The sequence below is a fragment of the Pollicipes pollicipes genome, unplaced genomic scaffold, assembly GCF_011947565.3.
Source record: "Pollicipes pollicipes isolate AB1234 unplaced genomic scaffold, Ppol_2.1 Scaffold_6686;HRSCAF=7923_pilon_pilon_pilon, whole genome shotgun sequence".
NCBI classification, from domain to species: domain Eukaryota; kingdom Metazoa; phylum Arthropoda; class Thecostraca; order Pollicipedomorpha; family Pollicipedidae; genus Pollicipes; species Pollicipes pollicipes.
In genome coordinates, this window is record NW_023596921.1 from 26475475 (window position 1) to 26493237 (window position 17763).

General features: G+C 59.7%; 1 protein-coding gene across 1 annotated transcript; it reads left to right on the forward strand.

Annotated features, from left to right (window-relative positions):
* The first annotated feature begins 214 nt into the window (after positions 1–214).
* Positions 215–16002, forward strand: LOC119108128 (gem-associated protein 5). Its single transcript, XM_037231705.1, has 21 exons — positions 215–311; positions 1099–1488; positions 1886–2108; positions 2539–2677; positions 2963–3155; positions 3976–4157; positions 4466–4574; positions 4921–5095; positions 5870–6003; positions 6387–6421; positions 6491–6558; positions 6979–7113; positions 7795–8001; positions 8718–8865; positions 9916–10009; positions 10817–10980; positions 11394–11451; positions 11509–11604; positions 11952–12728; positions 13393–13543; positions 15407–16002. The coding sequence occupies exons 2-21, from the start codon at positions 1138–1140 to the stop codon at positions 15763–15765; spliced, it is 3798 nt and encodes a 1265-aa protein (XP_037087600.1). The 5' UTR covers positions 215–311; positions 1099–1137; the 3' UTR covers positions 15766–16002.
* Positions 16003–17763: the final 1761 nt, after the last annotated feature.

The window sequence follows — 17763 nt, forward strand, 5'->3', positions numbered from 1 at the left end:
TAAAGACCGGGCTGATCCATTTGCCTCTAGGAGTTCGCTTTGATTTCGAATTTTTTATCGGTAGGCTTGCTTGCTTTAATTGGCGGCTCAAGCTATTATGTGTTGGGAACTTTTGCTGGTTGGCTAAATGATGAGGTGAACTGCTGTGCGCAACTACATGCATAAACCAGACACTGCATGCTTACGTGAATCTTAGAAGTTGTTTATACAGAAGAAGAACAATACCCTTAAGCATGATTGTATTCATACAATGTTGTTGTCTTTTTGATGAAGACAAAGAAACACAAAAGCTAACAAGTATTTAACAAAAAGTTAAGATATGTTAACCTAACCCAATCTTACATTACCCAAGTTGATATTTAGATCTAATCGGCAATTGTCTTGACCTGTTGATGGTCAGTGTGCAAAAGCTGCAGAGGCATAAGGCAAACTGTGATCTACTGTAATGGCATAGTGCTGTCAATGTTTTGATATAGTGCATACAGTCGCTGTCATATTTGTCATATTTGCAATGCCAGATAATATAATCTTGCTGTTGTTTGATTGTGAGTGGGGGTTTCTGCTCTAAAGTAGATGGTTCATGCACAATGTGTTTGTGTAAGCCATGATAAATCCCTTTGGCACTCACCTGTATTGCCCCTCAGCAATCCACATCCAGAATGCCATAGAACAAATGGCTCTTGTCATAACTTGCCAGTGGTGACATCTTTTCTAACAGCCTCCACATGAGAGTGGAAATGCACAACACTTCCACAGGAATGGGCATGGGTGGACCAGACTACCCACTCCCCTCCCCCTCCCTCTCTCTCCCAGTCCCCAGCTTCTGAGACACAAAGTTCAGCTGGCCTAAAGCTCAAATCAGCAGCATGTTGAAAGCTGCAGTGTGGCTGCTTATGCTCTTGGAAAGTGGGACCACCTAACTATTGGGTGATTAGTAGGTAATGGACCATCATTTGATCCTCCATTTGCCAGTTCACAGACAAGCCATCCCATCCTGCTTTCTCTCATAGGTCAATAGCTGCCATTGCATGGTGGAGAAGATTTAGTGGCCCAGTTATGTACTGCCACCCAAAACATCGTCAGTCTGCATTGCCTCAGGCTACACCACCTCAACTGCAGCACAGTCATCACCCAACCATGGCAGCCATGAAGACCATCTGCTTACCACCATCGGCCAACTGGTACAGCGCCAGCGCCGTGGCCTCGGATGGTGACTCGCTGGTGGTCAGCTGCGCGCGCTGCTCGGTGGTGGTGTGGAGCTGGCACGCGGCGCCAGATGGCGCTCCGCCAGCGCTCCGCTGTCACGGCGTTATCTGGGACGCGCACCGCGAGCGGGCCACGAGCGCGCTGGTGTGGCGGCCGGCTGACTCCGCTGACGTGCACGTGGTCACCGGCGGCGAAGACGGCCTGCTCAAGCTGTGGCGGTGCACCTTCACTGAGGAGGACAGCACTTTCCAGGCCCACTGCGAGAAGCAGCACAATGGGCATGTATGTGTGCATGTGTGCAAGGTGTCATCTGAAATGCAGTCACAAGTGTGTTCTGATTTCATGATAGATAAGATATGGCCACTGTCGCTGGCATCAAGTACAAGTAAAGGAATGTGCTTACGATGCAAAAAATGGTGACACAATAGTGCCAGTGCATACTGACTGAACCATATAATAACATTTGGAGATCCATGCTGCCACAAATGGCTGCAGCATGACACAACTGTGGTGGCACTAGACATGTCACATGCGCAGAACCCTCTTTTTGAAGTGCCATGGGACATATTGCATGCCATTGGAAGCCCCAGGTTTGGCGCCGTGGTAACTGGCCGTCACCAAGCTGTGGCACTGCATGCCGTCCCCTTGTGTGATGCAGCCGGCGCGTACCTGTCCGCAGAAGCTGAAGGTGGTGGCCGTAGACCACGCGGCGCGCTCGCGGCACGTGGCCGTGTCGGTGGACGAGCGCGGCTCGTTCGTCGTCTGGGACACGGTGGCACACACCACGCGCACGCTCTTCCTGGAGCGTCTGGCACCCACTGACCTGCGCTGCTCACCGCACACCGAGCACGTGGTGGCCGTGGCCGGGCGGCGCGGCGCCCTCTGGACGGTTTCATTGGCAGGTAACGCTGACTAGCCGCCATTTGGGCTGCCTCCCACTTGGATTGTCCCCCTGAAAGGTAGCAAAACCCTCGTCTGTACCATCGTGGTAGGTGGCACTGACTGCTGCCGAGGATAAGTGAACACAGTTTTTGCTTGCTTGCTGATGTTCAGTAATGTGTGGTTTGATGTCGGTTATCTCAATAGGGTGCTCTGAGTGTCAAGAACTTAGTCACTTAGTGGCTGGAGAAGTAGTTTACACTTGGCAATGGTCTTCTGTCTAACCTGCACCCAATACACATGCAAATAAGATATGTGTACAGGTTGTCAATGCACTGGTGCAAAGGTTGTTCTGTTTTTGCTTTTTGACATGCAGTATGCTGACCAGTGCGTTGAACTGCTCTCCTGTTCACATGACTAACTTATACGGTCGCCGCGTTGTCTTCATCTCAGCCGGCGGCCGAATTCTACAGAAGATGCGCGGCCACGACGAGGACGTGACCTCGATCAGCTGGTGCCCCGAGCTCAACACGCTGCTCTCCTTCGAGCAGGATCACCTGCTGGCGTCCGTCGCCAAGGACAAAACGCTACGGTAAATGTCGAGTTGTGTTTAAACATGTGTGTTCTCAGAGAAAAATACGTCCACGTGCGTCTTGTGTGCAAACTCATTGCTTACCAAATGACGGTCATTGCCATCGTCAGCAACGTCAGTGTTTCAGTCATCAAAAGACTTCTCTGTTAACCTATATGACATTAATCTCATAAACATCAGCGTTCTGGAAAGAACGATTTCACAGCTGTTATCATGGTTAGCAGTGGCCGGCTTGGAGCTGTAGCGGCGCGAAGCCTGAGACCGTGGGCGGCCGTCCGCCGGCAGGGTGTGGGGCACGCGTGGCGGCCGCTGTCACGTGACCCAGCGCGTGACGGCGCCGGAGGGGTCGCGCCGCGCCCCCTCCGGCGAGCGGACCTGGCTGAGCGTGCTGTGGAGCTCTGCCGACTGCCTCTACAGCAGCGGACTGGCAGGCCAGCTGCTACGCTGGCGGCTAACGGATGAGAGTGACAACTGCCAGGTGAGGCGACGGACGAGCGGGGCAACGGCCAGGCGGGCTGACAGTCGTCTGGCCAGAGTCGGATGAGAGTGGCAACTGCCAGGTGAGGCGACGGACGAGCGGGGCAACGGCCAGGCGGGCTGACAGTCGTCTGGCCAGAGTCGGACGAGTCTGACAACTGCCAGGTGAGGCGACGGACGAGCGGGGCAACGGCCAGGCGGGCTGACAGTCGTCTGGCCAGAGTCGGATGAGTCTGACAACTGCCAGGTGAGGCGACGGACGAGCGGGGCAGCAGCCAGGCGGGCTGACAGTCGTCCGGCCAGAGTCGGATGAGTCTGTCAACTGCCAGGTGAGGCGACGGACGAGCGGGGCAGCAGCCAGGCGGGCTGACAGTCGTCTGGCCAGAGTCGGATGAGTCTGTCAACTGCCAGGTGAGGCGACGGACGAGCGGGGCAGCAGCCAGGCGGGCTGACAGTCGTCTGGCCAGAGTCGGATGAGAGTGACAACTGCCAGGTGAGGCGACGGACGAGCGGGGCAACGGCCAGGCGGGCTGACAGTCGTCCGGCCAGAGTCGGATGAGTCTGTCGACTGTCGGGTGAGAGCACAGATGAATACGGTAATGACGGGCTGCCCATCGTCAGGGGGGGGGGGGGGGGGAGATGACGGAGAAGGGCAGCAGCCATGCCATGCGAAATAGCGTTTAAGTGGTGACCCCCAGGTATGCCTGAACGAAAACGGTCAGTGAGTGTGCACCTGCCAGAAGAAATAAAGAATCCCAACTAGCCGACCTGCGCGTATCCCTCTCGGTCCGCGTCCACCAGCTGATCCCGTCGGCTTGCAGGTGGTGCATCGGCTCCACGGCAGCACCCTGTTCAACCTGGTGCGGCTGGGGCAGATGGTGGTGAGCAGCGGTATCGAGCGCCAGCTGGTGGCGCACGATCCGCGCTCGCTGCTCACCAGCGCCGTGCCCTCGCTGGGCGGACACGTCAACGCGCTGCACTGCTGCCCCGTCGACCCCGGCAGGTGGGCCATGGTGCTACCCTCAAGGCGTTTGGAGTTGTCGAGTTTGCTGTGGAGTCGTACTCTTCTGTGTCGTCTGCAGGCTAGTACAGTTATGGCATGTGGTGATTGATTTAAGGAGCTGGAAGGTACACGTGTGATGGCTTTTGACTGGCCCGTCGTAATGCAAAATCCGAACATGGTCGTATATTTCGACGTTTGAGGTGCAGCATCGTCAACACCAGAACGCAGAATACCAAGCGCCCATTATCACTGAACGCGGCGTAGTCGGCCGTTTGGTTAGGCCGGTAACCGGCGCGCCTGTGCTGCAGGGTCGCCGTCGGGTGCGGTGACAGTACGATCCGGGTCTGGAACCTGGGCGCCGACTGCTCCTACAGCGTCACGTCCATCTGGCAGGCCGTCAAGGCCAGCGTGCTGACGGTAGGCGGCGTCCACCCGCTGCGCGCACCAGTGTATGCGTGCGTGATTGCGTGTCTGGAAACGCCGCGGACGACGCGCTGACTAGTGCAGCTGTTTGCAGAGAGTCCTTGACGCCAGCGCCCGTCCCTCCTCACCCGCTTGCCACCCCGCTTCACGCGCCGCTCTGCTGGCCCGTCTTCAGGTGGCCCGTCTTCAGGTCTGTCCCCGGCTTCAGGTGGCCCGTCTTCAGGTCTGTCCCCGGCTTCAGGTGGCCCGTCTTCAGGTCTGTCCCCGTCTCCAGGTGGCCCGTCTTCAGGTCTGTCCCCGGCTTCAGGTAGCCCGTCTTCAGGTCTGTCCCCGGCTTCAGGTGGCCTGGCACCCGTCCAAGGACACGCGGCTGGCCTTCGGCACGGCGGAGGGCCGCGTGGGCGTGTGCGACCCGGCGTCGAGCCGGCCGCCGCAGCTCTGTCCGGACCACCACGCCGGGGCCGTTTACAGCGTCACGTGGGGGCCGACCGGCGCGCTCTTCTCGCTGTCGCTGGGCGCCCTGTGGCGGCACGAGCCGGCCCGGCTGGCGGCCGCCACCTGGGCGCCGGCCGCCGGCCGCGCGCCCTGCTCGCAGCTGAGCTGGGGCGGCGGCGGCGCGGCGCTCGGTCGCCAGGACGGCGCCGTCGAGCTGCTGGCGCCGGACGGGCAGCGGCGCGCCGCGGCGCTCGGCCACCGCCGCCTGGTGACGGCGCTCTGCTGGGCGCCGCAGCCGCAGCCCGGCGACGCCTCCACCGCGCTGGCCGTCGCTTCGTACGACTCTCACGTCAGCGTGTTTGTAGTGCCGGATCTAGGTGAGTGTGAGGGGGGGGGGGCAGTCTTGTCTAACTCCACGATTTTTCAATATCTTGTAGGGGGTCAAACAGGATTGCATGTCACACCTGTGTGAGCTGTGTCCGTGCTCCCATCGTCAGGCCCAGAAGTTGCATGCCTTCTCTGATGTGAGGTCTGCAGCTCACCGGCACGAAGATCCATTCTAGCATTGATTATCCGAAGCTTGCGGGTTCTGTCCAAAATCCGTCCGTCATCACCGCATCCACCATCCGTCAAATGGTGGATGCGCGCGCCCTGTGTGTCGCCGTGCACTGTGTGCGCGTGGTGAATGCTGACCGTACTAGCGGTTTATTTCATGTCCCGTCGTCGTCGTTGTCTCAACGTTGTCACAAGCGCGTGATCGAGGTAAGCCCGGTATGTGGTGCCGCGCCGCCACCGGTCTCGCCCTCGGCTGCGCTCGCCGGCCTCTGACCTGCCGTCGCCGCTGCCGCCGCCAGGTGACTCTGCCTGTCCGGACCTGCTGCAGCCGGCCGTGACGCTGAGCGGCCACCGGTCCAAGGTGCTGGACCTGGCCTGGTCGCCGCACACCACCGGCCGGCTCATCTCCGCCTCCCAGGACGCCTCCATCAGGGTCGGTAGACCACCGCCGGGTCGGGACTGGCCGACGAGACCGGAGCACGCTCCTGGTCGTACATGGATAAATGGTTATCATTGCGATGGCAGCGGCATTATGGTATAGCTGTGAATATTGTCATTGTGATTGGACGTCTTCATTTAAATTCTGTCTTCGCGTTTGTCTATTTTTTGTTTCGCTACATTTCAGTAATCGGCGGTAAACACATCGTTTGCGCCCCACCCATCATGGCCACGCGCGTCACTAATGCATGCGGTTATTATAAAAGCTGGTACACGTGGCGGAAACCCCTCGCCATCGCCATCGCAACTCGTGACCGCCCCGCGTCCGGTCCCTCTGGTGACCGGCACGTGACGGGCGTCCGGCGCTTCCACGGCCAGGTGTGGGACACGAGCCAGGGCGCGCTGCTGGCCGTGTACGGCGGCCACGGCCGGCCGGCGCGCGCCTGCCTGCCGCACCCGCTCCGGCCCGGCTGGGTGTTCAGCGGCGGCGACGACAGCGCCCTCCACCTGTGGAGCGTCGATCGGCAGGGCACCGCCCTGCCCGAGAAAGGTGACGATAGGTGGCCGGGCGCGCGGTCATGGGGTGGGCGTGGGAATGGCGGGGTTGACGCGGCGTTGTTACGGGGGTGACGGGGTTGCATATTTGTGCGCTTGGGAGCAGCTCTTTAATTCCAGCATCTGCTTGCCGTGTGCACTGATTCTTGTGGTCCTCGCAGTCATGTAGAGAATGTTGGCACAGATTCTTTTGGATGGGAACTGAAGCATTGCTTAAAGCGGGAACCTGACTTGATTTTGTCACTGAATTACTTTTCTACACGCAACACAATGTTTGCCAGAAAGGCATGGTATTTCTAGATTCATACCGGGTCGTGTCGAACCTCAGGGCAGACAGTCTCACGTCCTCCGCCCACACTCCTTGCCCCGGTGGGCTCTCGCTGCGTCCGGACGTGACGGGCCCGTATGCCGACAGTGGCGGCGGCGGAGAGCGAGCGCGCGGCTCCGCCCGCCGCCAGCAGGAAAGAGCGGAGAGGGCCCCGGCCTGCTGCCGATGACCCGGACGTCAGCGACGACCGGCCAGCGTCCGCTGCGGCCGCCCAGCCCAGAGGTGAGGGGCCTGCAGACGGAGGGGGGGGGGGGGGGCAAGGGTGGAGAGAGGTGAAGTGAGAGCGTGGACAGAGGGAGGCGGAGAGGAGGATGCCTGACGACTGATGTGTTTGAGCATGGTCTTGTTTTCCCGAGAGCAATTGTCTTACTGGATACCACATTCTTAGAAACCGAATGAGGCCTGTCATCGTGTTTTTTTTCGTCGAGACCACTCGTGTAAAAGCATAGCAATGCTGCTTGCTGACCATAGATGCTTAGTAGCATATCCTGAGCAAAAAATATTGTAATTGATGTTTGGCATGAAACAAGGCCCATTCCCCCAATCAATTAAGGCCAATGCGTTCTTACTGCTGTTGCGTTCTCCGTGGGTCTTTATGCCGAACGAGCGTAGTTAGATCGAAGATACCTGGCTTTTCCCTTGAGTGCGGTTTTGATAACTACATTATGATGTGTATCGACGCATCTTATTTCCTGACTTGTTGATGTGATAGCATTTTATACTGGTTGCTGCGATAGAGCTTGTGAAATATACTACGCTGCTTGTGTTGTTTGAACGGCAGGATGCGCAGCAGTTGATGATATCGGTCGCGCTTGATCGCGCTTCTTTTTCCCGGGCCCTCGAGGCCTTAATGATAAAAGCCCGACCTGCGTCACGGCCTCAGCAGCGCCCCCTGTCGTGCAGAGCTGGGAGAGGGGCGCAAGACGCGCACCCAGCGCTCGCTGTTCCCGCTGACCGGGCTGGCCGAGAACCGGGGCAAGGTGCACAGTCAGGCTGACCTGGAGCACCTGCTGGCGCCCGGCGACGCCAGCGACGCCGACGGCCAGCGCTGGAAACACCTGGGCCTGTTCGGCGATGACGCGGCTCTCCGGGAGCTGGTCGACATGGAGAGTGCGTGCTCCGGCGGCCAGTACTAGCGTCAGAACATGGGGAAAATAGTGGGAACGTTAGCCGTTGTTATTTCAGCGTAAGGGCTCGTCGACATCCGTGGGCATTTTGTGCCAAACATGTATTGGGAACATTAGAGGACTAAGCCCAGCGTGCTGTGCAGAGGCGCTATCTCGTCTCCACACACTTTCTAAGCTCGGTCACATGGCTGGTGAGGGTGCAGGTCCTCAGAGGGTGCAGGTCCTCAGAGGTGGCGTGTCAGTCTGGACCCGTCCTCAGAGGTGGCGTGTTACGAGTGGCGCCGGCACCCGCCTTCGCTGCCTGTGCGCCCCCAGCGGCCTGCTCTGTGCCGCATCATGAATCACGACCTCTGTCGGTGACACGCTCTGTCGGTGGCATCGACGAGGCTGGCCTGTTCGCTATGTGTCCCGCTCTTTCCAGTGTCGCACCGCCAGCCGTGTCGTGCTCCGTCGCTGACCGTCTTAGCGCCCCCAATGTCGCACCACCAGTCGTGCTGCGTTCCGTCGCTGACCGTCTTAGCGCCCGCAGTCTCGCACCACCAGCCGTGTCGTGCTCCGTCGCTAACCCGCTGACCGTCTTAGCGCCCCCAGTCTCGCACCACCAGCCGTGTCGTGCTCCGTCGCTGACCGTCTTAGCGCCCCCAGCCTCGCACCACCAGCGGTGTCGTGCTGCGTCGCTGACCGTCTGTACGCCCCCAGTGTCGCACCACGAGTCTCAGCGGAGTCACGCTCAGCTGGTGCAGATGTCGGTGTGGCGAGGCGACACGGCAGCGGTGGTGCGCCGCGCCGCCGCCGAGGCCCGCCTCACGGACGAGCTGCTCGCCCTGGCGCCCATGGTCTCCTACCGGTGAGCTCCCCGCCCCCCGGGGCCGTGGCGGGCGCTGGCCCGACCAGCGCCCGGAGTTCCGGAGTTCCCCCTGGGCCGGGTAGGAGTGCGAGGGGGCCTTGATGTCGTACGCTGATTCCAATGGGGCTGCTCGGGCCTCCCATGTCATGCTAGTCAGCGCCCCTCCCCCCCTCCCCTCATCCGACCTCATCCATCCAGGGGACTTCTTGGCATGAGCTCCTTTCCTAGGCTCGGGGTCGACCGGTTTGCATTTAAAGGGGATGTTCCACATTTGTGTGGGGTTTTGAACTGAAGCAGTCATCTTGAAGATCATTCGGTGCAGTTCACAACCCTGCCCCTTTTCAGCCCTAAGCCGCTCTAGCTCCTGAGCCACACGCCCGCGAATATGTGTAGACTCTTTCGGGGGAGACTATTTCAACTTCACCCAGGCGTCCACAACGCCATATTAACGTCATTCTAAACCTGCCAATACATCAGCCATGCGACGATAAATGCCAAAAGGCATATGATTGTGTAGTCGTTCATAGTTGGCGTTCGCGATCACGGTTTTCAGGTACAGGCCGTCAGTTGGCTCTCCATCAGTGTGCAGGGTACGATGACGCAGTCAATGACATATTGAGGGGCATATTTACTAAACGGAGAAATTGTGTTGCCTGGGGCAGTCTTTTCTACTTGAAAGCATACCAGTAATCATAAGTGAGCTTATTTCATCATGCCTGCTTCAATGCCCTCAAATGTGGAGCACTGCCTTTAGGCTGTATTGGCGCGGCCGTCTGCCGGTTGCCTCAGGCTATAGCCACCTCTTAACTTATCACTGGAACACTCGAGACGAGGGTGCTCTGCCGGGCTGGGTTCTCGATGATCCGACGGTCGCTTTCTCGGCAGACAGACTCGAAAACTGCTGGACAGAGTGGAGTGGACTGGGGAAGCTCGCGATGAGCCGCCCTTGCGACTGGCAACAGCGCTCTGCCTGGAAGTGTTTGATGTTTCTCCTCGTACAGTTCCTGAGAATATCCAACGTGCTCCACCCCAGCTCCATCTCGTTGGCAGATTCTGGGAGGAGATGAGCGTGAAATACTCCGAACAGCTGGAGAACTCTAAGGAATGCCTGAGGGCCTCAGGCGTCCTGCTAGCCTGTCACAAGGTAACAACGACGATAAGCACACACATGCACGCACGCACCCACGCACAGACACACAGACGCACGCACGCACCCACGCACAGACACACAGACGCAAGCATGCACACACGCACAGACACACAGACGCGTGCACGCACACACGCACAGACACACACGCGCGCACGGGGGGCTTGTATCGTGCAATGCAGTAGCGTTGCGCAGCGAGGAGGCGTACAAAATAAGTCACGATCGCATCCAGCGTGGCTCAAACCTTGAACGTTGTTGCCCGCCGCTCGGCAGTCGGGTGCGGCACCCGTTTGGCCGCCGCTGGGACAGATCTCGTCTCTGTAGTAGTGTGCCATGGCCTGTACTGTGTGTCGCTCTCGGCGCTGATGTTCCTCGGGCGGCGCGGTGCCACCAGCCGTGCCGGACACCCGCTGACGCGCGCACGCGACGTAAGGGAGCGCTCTGCGTGTCGCCCCTGTCGGAGGCCGGGTCTTCGATGCGACCGATCTGTCTGCTGTGGCCTGGGCGGGCTAGCCGGCCGCTCACGCTCCGCTGGGACTGTCAGGTGCCCGCTCCCGGCCGTGCCCTGAGCGGGCTGGCCGGCCGCTCACGCCCCGCTGGGTCTGTCAGGTGCCCGCTCCCGGCCGTACCCTGAGCGGGCTGGCCGGCCGCTCACGCCCCGCTGGGTCTGTCAGGTGCCCGCTCCCGGCCGTGCCCTGAGCGGGCTGGCCGGCCGCTCACGCCCCGCTGGGTCTGTCAGGTGCCCGCTCCCGGCCGTGCCCTGGGCGGGCTGGCCGGCCGCTCACGCCCCGCTGGGTCTGTCAGGTGCCGGAGTCGGTGGCGCTCCTGCTGCGCCACGGCCTGTACCGGGAGGCGCTGTGCGTGTCCCGCCTCCGGCTGCCGGCCGGCGACCCTGGCCACGGGCGCATCCTGCGTCAGTGGGCCGAGCAATTGGTCACGGACGGCAACGTCGAGCAGGCGGCCAAGTGGTGAGAGCGGGCCGGGTGGCTCGCGGCCGGCCGGTTCGGGTAGCGGACGGGGCCCAGTGGGACGATGGGGAGCTGTGTTATGGTGGGGAGGAGCAGAGGACGGGTCAGTAAGGACAGCTGAGATGAAACTTGAAGAAAGCCGGAGGAAGATTATTGACTTCCTTAAAGGAGTTGGGTGGATGGCCTTTCGTGCAATGTCTCAAATATTTAGTCGACTTAGCTTTTGAAGTATTTAATGTCGTAATGTTGAGTTGACTACTATCCGTGTGGCGTTAAGATGTGGTCAGCGAATTGCCCTTGGTATGATGTGTTCACGATGAAATGCCCTCTCCCCTGCCGACTCGTCACTCCACCCACCAGCTCGCCGTGACCTGCCCCCTCACCCCTGACCCCCGCCCCCTCCCCCTCCACAGCTACCTGTCGCTGGGGGATTCGGCGGCGGCGGCCGGCGTTCTCGCCCGTCGCTCGGACGCCGGCTCGCTGCGGCTGGCAGCGCGGCTCGCGGCGGTCGCCGGCGACCCGGCCCAGGCGCGCGCGCTCGCGCTGCTCTGTCTACACACCAGCTGCCTGCGCGCCGACTGGGAGGCCGGCCTGGCGGCGGCGCGCGAGACGCCGGCGCTCACCGTGAGTTGGCGTCGCCGTTGCGGCGGTCGGCTTGACGGGGGACGTGGAGGAAGCGCTGGCCGGCTGTGTGGCCGGCGGACTTCAGGGGTGTCGTGTCTTAGGGCCACGCGGGAAGCGGGTCTATATACCGGCAACGTTGTGCGCCGTTGTCGCGTTCCTGCGGTTGCTGACATTCAGGGAAGCGCACCTGCGACTATGTCATGGCACTGCGGTACCCACCACCGCCCGCATGGCAGGCAGCAGGGGTCTGCCGGCCTTGTCGGGGCCGCCGCTGTTGGCCGCCATTTGGCGTCATCTGAACCTGTCCTCTGCCGGCGCCTAACTCCATCTTTGTTGTGCCTGGCCAGGCGGGGGTGTACCTGTGCCTGACGCACCGCGTGCTGATCGCGGCGCTGGAGAAGGTCAGAGAACAGCTGTTCACGTGGGCGGTCGGCATTCTGCGCGGCGACCAACGGGGCGCCGCCGCCAAGGACGCACCGGCCGTGCCGGCGGCGGGCCGGGGCGGCACGCCACGGGACAACAGCACCCCGGCACAGGCAGAGGCCGCCGCCGAGGACGCACCGGTCGTGCCGGCGGCGGGCCGGGGCGGCACGCCACGGGACAACAGCACCCCGGCGCGGGCAGAGGCCGCCGGCGAAGCGGTCGCTCAGGCGGGCGAGGCTGCCGCTGACGCGTCGGATCGCGGCGATCTCAGCGTGCGGCCGGCCGTCCAACGGCAGGACACTCTGTCATCTCGCTGCCCGAAGGAGGCGGACTCGCCAGCCGGCTCCGAGGACACCCCACCAGATCGCTCGGGGGAGGAGGACGGCTCGCCAGCCGGCTCCGAGGACCCCCCACCAGCTCGCTCGGGGGAGGAGGACGGCTCGCCAGCCGGCTCGGAGAACGGCGTCCGGGTGGCGTACCCAGAGGGGCCCACCCCAGCAGCCGGCGCGGAGCGTGCCGTGCCGCCGGCTGGCTTGGAGAAGCAGGGCGCCCGCGCAGTGCCGGTCGGGGAGCGTCCGGCGGGGTCGCTGCTGGAGCGGGTGCGGGAGACCTGGCGGACGGCTGGTGTGGAGCCGGGTGACTGTGAAGAACAGAGCCTTCAGGACGTGTCCTACCGCACCCGACCCACCACCGCTAGACAGGTCAGAGTGCATGAGGAAGAGAAGGGGGTGGGACTGAGGCAGTGTGGGCTCGCTCTGTGCGGTCTGGAAGACACTCGTCATGGGCCTTGCGCTGTGTGTGAGCTGGGAGTCAGGCAGCTGCGCTGTAGAGCGGTGATCAATAGGCATGATTGATGCAGTCCTCATGTGGCTTGAGATTGTTCTAGATTTTGGTGTGTGAGCTGGGAGTCAGGCAGCTGCGCTGTAGAGCGGTGATCAATAGGCATGATTGATGCAGTCTTCATGTGGCTTGAGATTGTTCGATATTTTGGTGTGTCGAGAGGTAGGGCGGCCATCTGGATAGTGAACGCGTATGAAGCCACTTTTGGCGGCTAGCGGTTATCAACAATCACGCATGGTCTGGTAGAGTGGTGCCGATTGAAAATCAATTTTTCGTCCTACGGGGTTCCCTGTCGCCATGTCGAAATTGGGGAGGGCACACACCTTGTGTACGCTGGAGGCTGGAGGCTGGACGCTCGCCCACCTGGCCCTCCCTGACGTCCCAACTCCGGCACCGCGCCGCCTCCAGGGAGGGTCCCTCGGCCTCGGTGGCCTGCTCTGATGTCCCACCTCGGGCGCCGCTCAGCCCCCGGGGAGGGTGCCCCACCCAGGTGGTCTGTCCTGACGCGTCGCCCCGCCCCGACAGCTTTGGCTGAGCCTGGCCTCCGAGCTGTGCCTGGCCGCGCTGGATGACACCGGCTCTGACGACCGGCTAGTACACGTGCTGGCCCGCTGCCGGGAGAGCGTGCCCGCCCAGCTGCCCAGCCTCTGCGCCGTGCTCGTGCCCACGGCCTCCGGTACGTGAGACAGACCTGCCGCCGGTCACGTGCCCACGGCCTCCGGTACGTGAGACAGACCTGCCGCCGCCGGTCTCGTGCCCACGGCCTCCGGTACGTCAGACAGACCTGCCGCCGCCGGTCTCGTGCTCACGGCCTCCGGTACGTGAGACAGACCTGCCGCCGGTCACGTGCCCACGGCCTCCGGTACGTGGGACAGACCTGCCGCCGCCGGTCACCCGGTCACGTGCCCACGACCTCCGGTACGTGGGACAGACCTGCCGCCGCCGGTCTCGTGCCCACGACCTCCGGTACTGATTGGAATCATGCTGCTATTGCTAGTAATGACTACACGCCTGCGCAGCATAGTTCTGCTTGAGTGTGCGGCAGCAAAATCAAGCCGTCGATTCCGGGCGCGTGGAGGTGCTTTCGACTCCCACCCCGAGCAGCTTAGTATAACTTCGAACCCACTGGTACCAACGCAAGAGAAATGGCTCAGTCCTGTAGCACAGTCCGACGAAGCTGACTGGCGAAAGGCTCAGTGGACTTCGCAGAAGCCCTTATAGCATTCGTGCTTGGCAGCCAATCAGATCGCTTGCTTGGCGTGGGACGAGCGAGGTGACGACAGGCGTCATGGTTACTAGTTATCTTGCAGGTGGTGCCAAAGCGTGAGCCAATGGTGCCTTGTCACAGTTCGGGACATATCGATGGGGTTGGTCAATGTCTGGCAATGTCCGGTTTTCGTGACAGTTGGGCGGACAAGTTTCTCCATGCAGTACCTGGTTTTATGGTTTTGATTCTGCGATGCGCGCCTTTTCGTCAATAACATCTGTCGGCGATTAGCGGGGTGTTGATCTGGCCGGGCTTGGCAATCTCAGCCGACGAAATCCATAACTTTGTAGTGTTTTGCGCCCTCGGTTGCTGTCACCAAAGTATTGCGAAAAGTACGCATAAGGTGGATAGTGGTTACAGTGAACTGGACTGTATGTCTTCAGTCGGGCCAGGTTTCCCTCGGTTTAGACCACGGTTAACTGAGCTATACGTCTGCAGTTTACACGGCCCGGCGTCCCCGGACCTTAGCCACAACCGCCGTCTTCGCGCCCGGTCTCGAAATTGGCGACTTTTGCAGCCCCGCGTTGCTCTATGATGGACCTGGTGCGAATTTTACATGGTCCCTTACTGTTTGTCCGAACATTGGGCTGTACCAGTGTCACAATATTATATCTATTTATGGTGGTATAACGGCTATGCAGGGTGTGATATCTTTGAGTTTTATTTGTATGTACATTGCGCTCGCGTCAAACTAGCACACGCGCAAAAACATTAGCACACAAAGATAGTGACACCGGACACCCTTCGGATACGGCGAAGGAACAAACGTACTGCCTAAACAGCCCAACATATGGTACGCATTAGAATAAACGAATTGGTATCGGTATTGTATTTGGTATTTGATATTTGGTATTGTAACTTTTATCAGACACGCTTGAAACTGACATCTTCTTAAAAAAACCTCAAAACGGGCGGATTTATGGTCCTCGGTGGAGCGTAACCGGTACAATATTCTTCGTAACAAGATGTCTGAACATGGATGTGATTATTTCAGTTGTTACACATGTATAAGTATTGTGATACTGTTGAAATTTGTTGTTAATTACACTTTCAGCCGACTTGAATCACAGGAAATTGGGTACCTCAATTACGACTGCGGCCTGCAGCGCAAATTCAAAGGGATTGATGTGTCCTTAGAAATTTTCTGATTCCGGAGTAGATGCTGGTTTCAGCCACACTTCAGCCGGAGTGTGCGAGGCATGACCGGCCCAGCCGACTGCCTGTCGCGCATCTCCGGGTGGGATATCGTCTAACTGCCGCGCTTCCCGGCAGGTGGTGTGTGGCAGGCTGGTCGGCAGCACATCCTCGCAGCCGTGCTGTCGGTACTGCACCAGAGGGCACTACAGTCCAATGGCACGGCCTCCCGGCCCGCCTCTACGAACGGCGCGGAGGTGGCGCCACCGGCGGTCGGCGGCGAGGAGGCACAGTGCGCGACGCGGACGATAGGTGGCGGTGGTGAGTCAGCCGTCAGTAAGGCGGCGAGTGGCGCGAATGCCGCAGGCTTGGTCGGTGCCCAGGTGGGGCTTGAGGAGTGCGTGCGTCTTCTGGACGCCCTGTACGTGACCGATAAGAGTGAGGATGAGGAGAAGCTCTTCAGAGAGTTAGAGAGGCTTTTCCCGCTGATGCAGTAGCATCAACTGTGATATATTTTTGAATAACTGCCAAGTGCTGTGCTGCGAAGAGTACAGAATGGCACATAGATCTGGCAAGTATCTCCAGACATTCATACATTAGTCCAGTCAGAAACCAGTGTGTTTTAAGCTCGTCGCTGTTTCTGAGTCTCTATTCTTATGTTTATGGTAATTTTTTCATTCATGACCCTGAGTTTCAAAGCGTACCCAGCTCGTGAAATAATTTAGTCAACCATGGATGCTGTCTGCACCAGACGTGCACCTGTTTCTGCTGTAGAAAAGTGGATGACAAGTCCAACTGAGGCACACGATGAACATACATAGCGGTCTACAACAGCTGGACATGCACATCGCCCTGAAATAGTTGAACATACGCAGCGCCCGGCGACATCTGAACATACGCAGCGCTCTATCACATCTGAACATACCCAGCGCCCTGTAACAGCTAGACATACGCAGCGTTCTATAACAGCTGGACATACACAAGGCCCCGTAACAGCTGAACATGCGCAGTGCCATGTAACATCTGAGCATACGTAGCGCCCTGTAACAGCTAGACATACGTAGCACTCTGTAACATCTGAACATACACAGCGCCCGGTAACAGCTGGGCATACACAACGCCCCGTAACAGCTGGACATGTGCAGCGCCTTGCAACAGCCGGACATACGCAGCGTCCTGTAACAGCTGGACATACGCAGCGCCCTGTAACAGCTGGACGTACATATCGCCCTGTAACAGCTGGACATACGCAACGCCCTGTAACATCTGAACATACACAGCGCCCTGTAACAGCTGGACATACGCAGCGCCCTGTAACAGCTGGGTATACGCAGCGCCCTGTAACAGCTGACATGCGCAGTGCCCTGTAACAGCGAGACATGCACAGCGCCCTGTAACAGCTGGACGTACACAGCGCCTGGTAAGCTGCACAGCGTAGGGCGGGCGCCTATGTTGGGTTCAGAATCGACGTCCGTCAGTCAGCCGTCCGCGTCGTTCAGTGCTTGTGCCAATCACGCGCGGGTGCGCCCGTTCGTGCTCACAGGCGCCTGATTTTGATGTTTCCGGGGGCCTCCGCTCGGGCGGATAAGCAGGGAGGGTTGGGGGAGGTTTGGACCACGCCATAGCCGCGTCTCCAGTTTCGGTGTCGCGCTTAGAGCACAAGGCTCTTTGGCAACATGCGGGCCAGCGAATATTGCTACACTGACCAGTGGTATGACTCACGAACGGTTTCTTGCATAATTTCTGGGAACAATACCGCAAAGGAAAATTGGCCGAATGGTTCGGTGCAGAGTCGTGGTTGTGTCGCCGGTGTGTGAAACGGCTTGCTGTTGCGGCGTCCCTCCAGGCCTCACAAGAACCAGAGTACAGCTGGGCTTGGCCGGTGGTCTTAGGCTGGACAGTCCTGGTTGTGCGGGCGACCGTTCGTCTGTGCGGCTACGACGCCGACGAAGGAGACCGGGCACGCCCCTCTCCCCTCCCCTCCCCCCCCCCCACACACACCGGCTCCGCGTCTCCGAGGTGAGCCGCGTTTGAACTACCGACGGTGTTTTTACAAGCAGCGGTACAACTGTTACAAGCTGTAATACATTAGAAAGGTGTGGTGCACACGAATACTGGCGTGTCGTACGAACGCTCGGTGACCTCGACAACCCGCATGCAACGGGCGGATTCTCCCGCGACGAGGTGATACGTGACGGACGAGGAAAAGGCCTGTAATGCTCTCCTGATTTTGGTGTTGTATGACCAGGCAGTCTCGGCGCGTGGAAGCAGTCGGTATCATCGTCATCAATGGCCTGACCTTCAGGACCGTCACTGTTTCCTGCTGCGAGGGCGGAGCTTTCTACACGCCCGGCGCGGGCAGGCATCGTGTAGGTAGCTGTGAATGTGGCGACCGGCAGACTGTGTGACGTTACTGCGGACTTATCAGCTCTCCTGGAACAGCCAGGTAATTAGCACGGGACCGGTCTCGATCTTCATTGGGGCTTCGAGTCGAG

Bases quoted from the DNA above. Each gene is read 5' to 3' on its own strand.
- LOC119108128 (XM_037231705.1), top strand. From the start codon at position 1,138: ATGGCAGCCATGAAGACCATCTGCTTACCACCATCGGCCAACTGGTAC. The intron at 5,096-5,869 runs GCGCCCTGTGGC...TGCCGCCGCCAG, and splicing joins GCTCTTCTCGCTGTCGCTGG to GTGACTCTGCCTGTCCGGAC. The intron at 6,559-6,978 runs GTGACGATAGGT...GTATGCCGACAG, and splicing joins CACCGCCCTGCCCGAGAAAG to TGGCGGCGGCGGAGAGCGAG.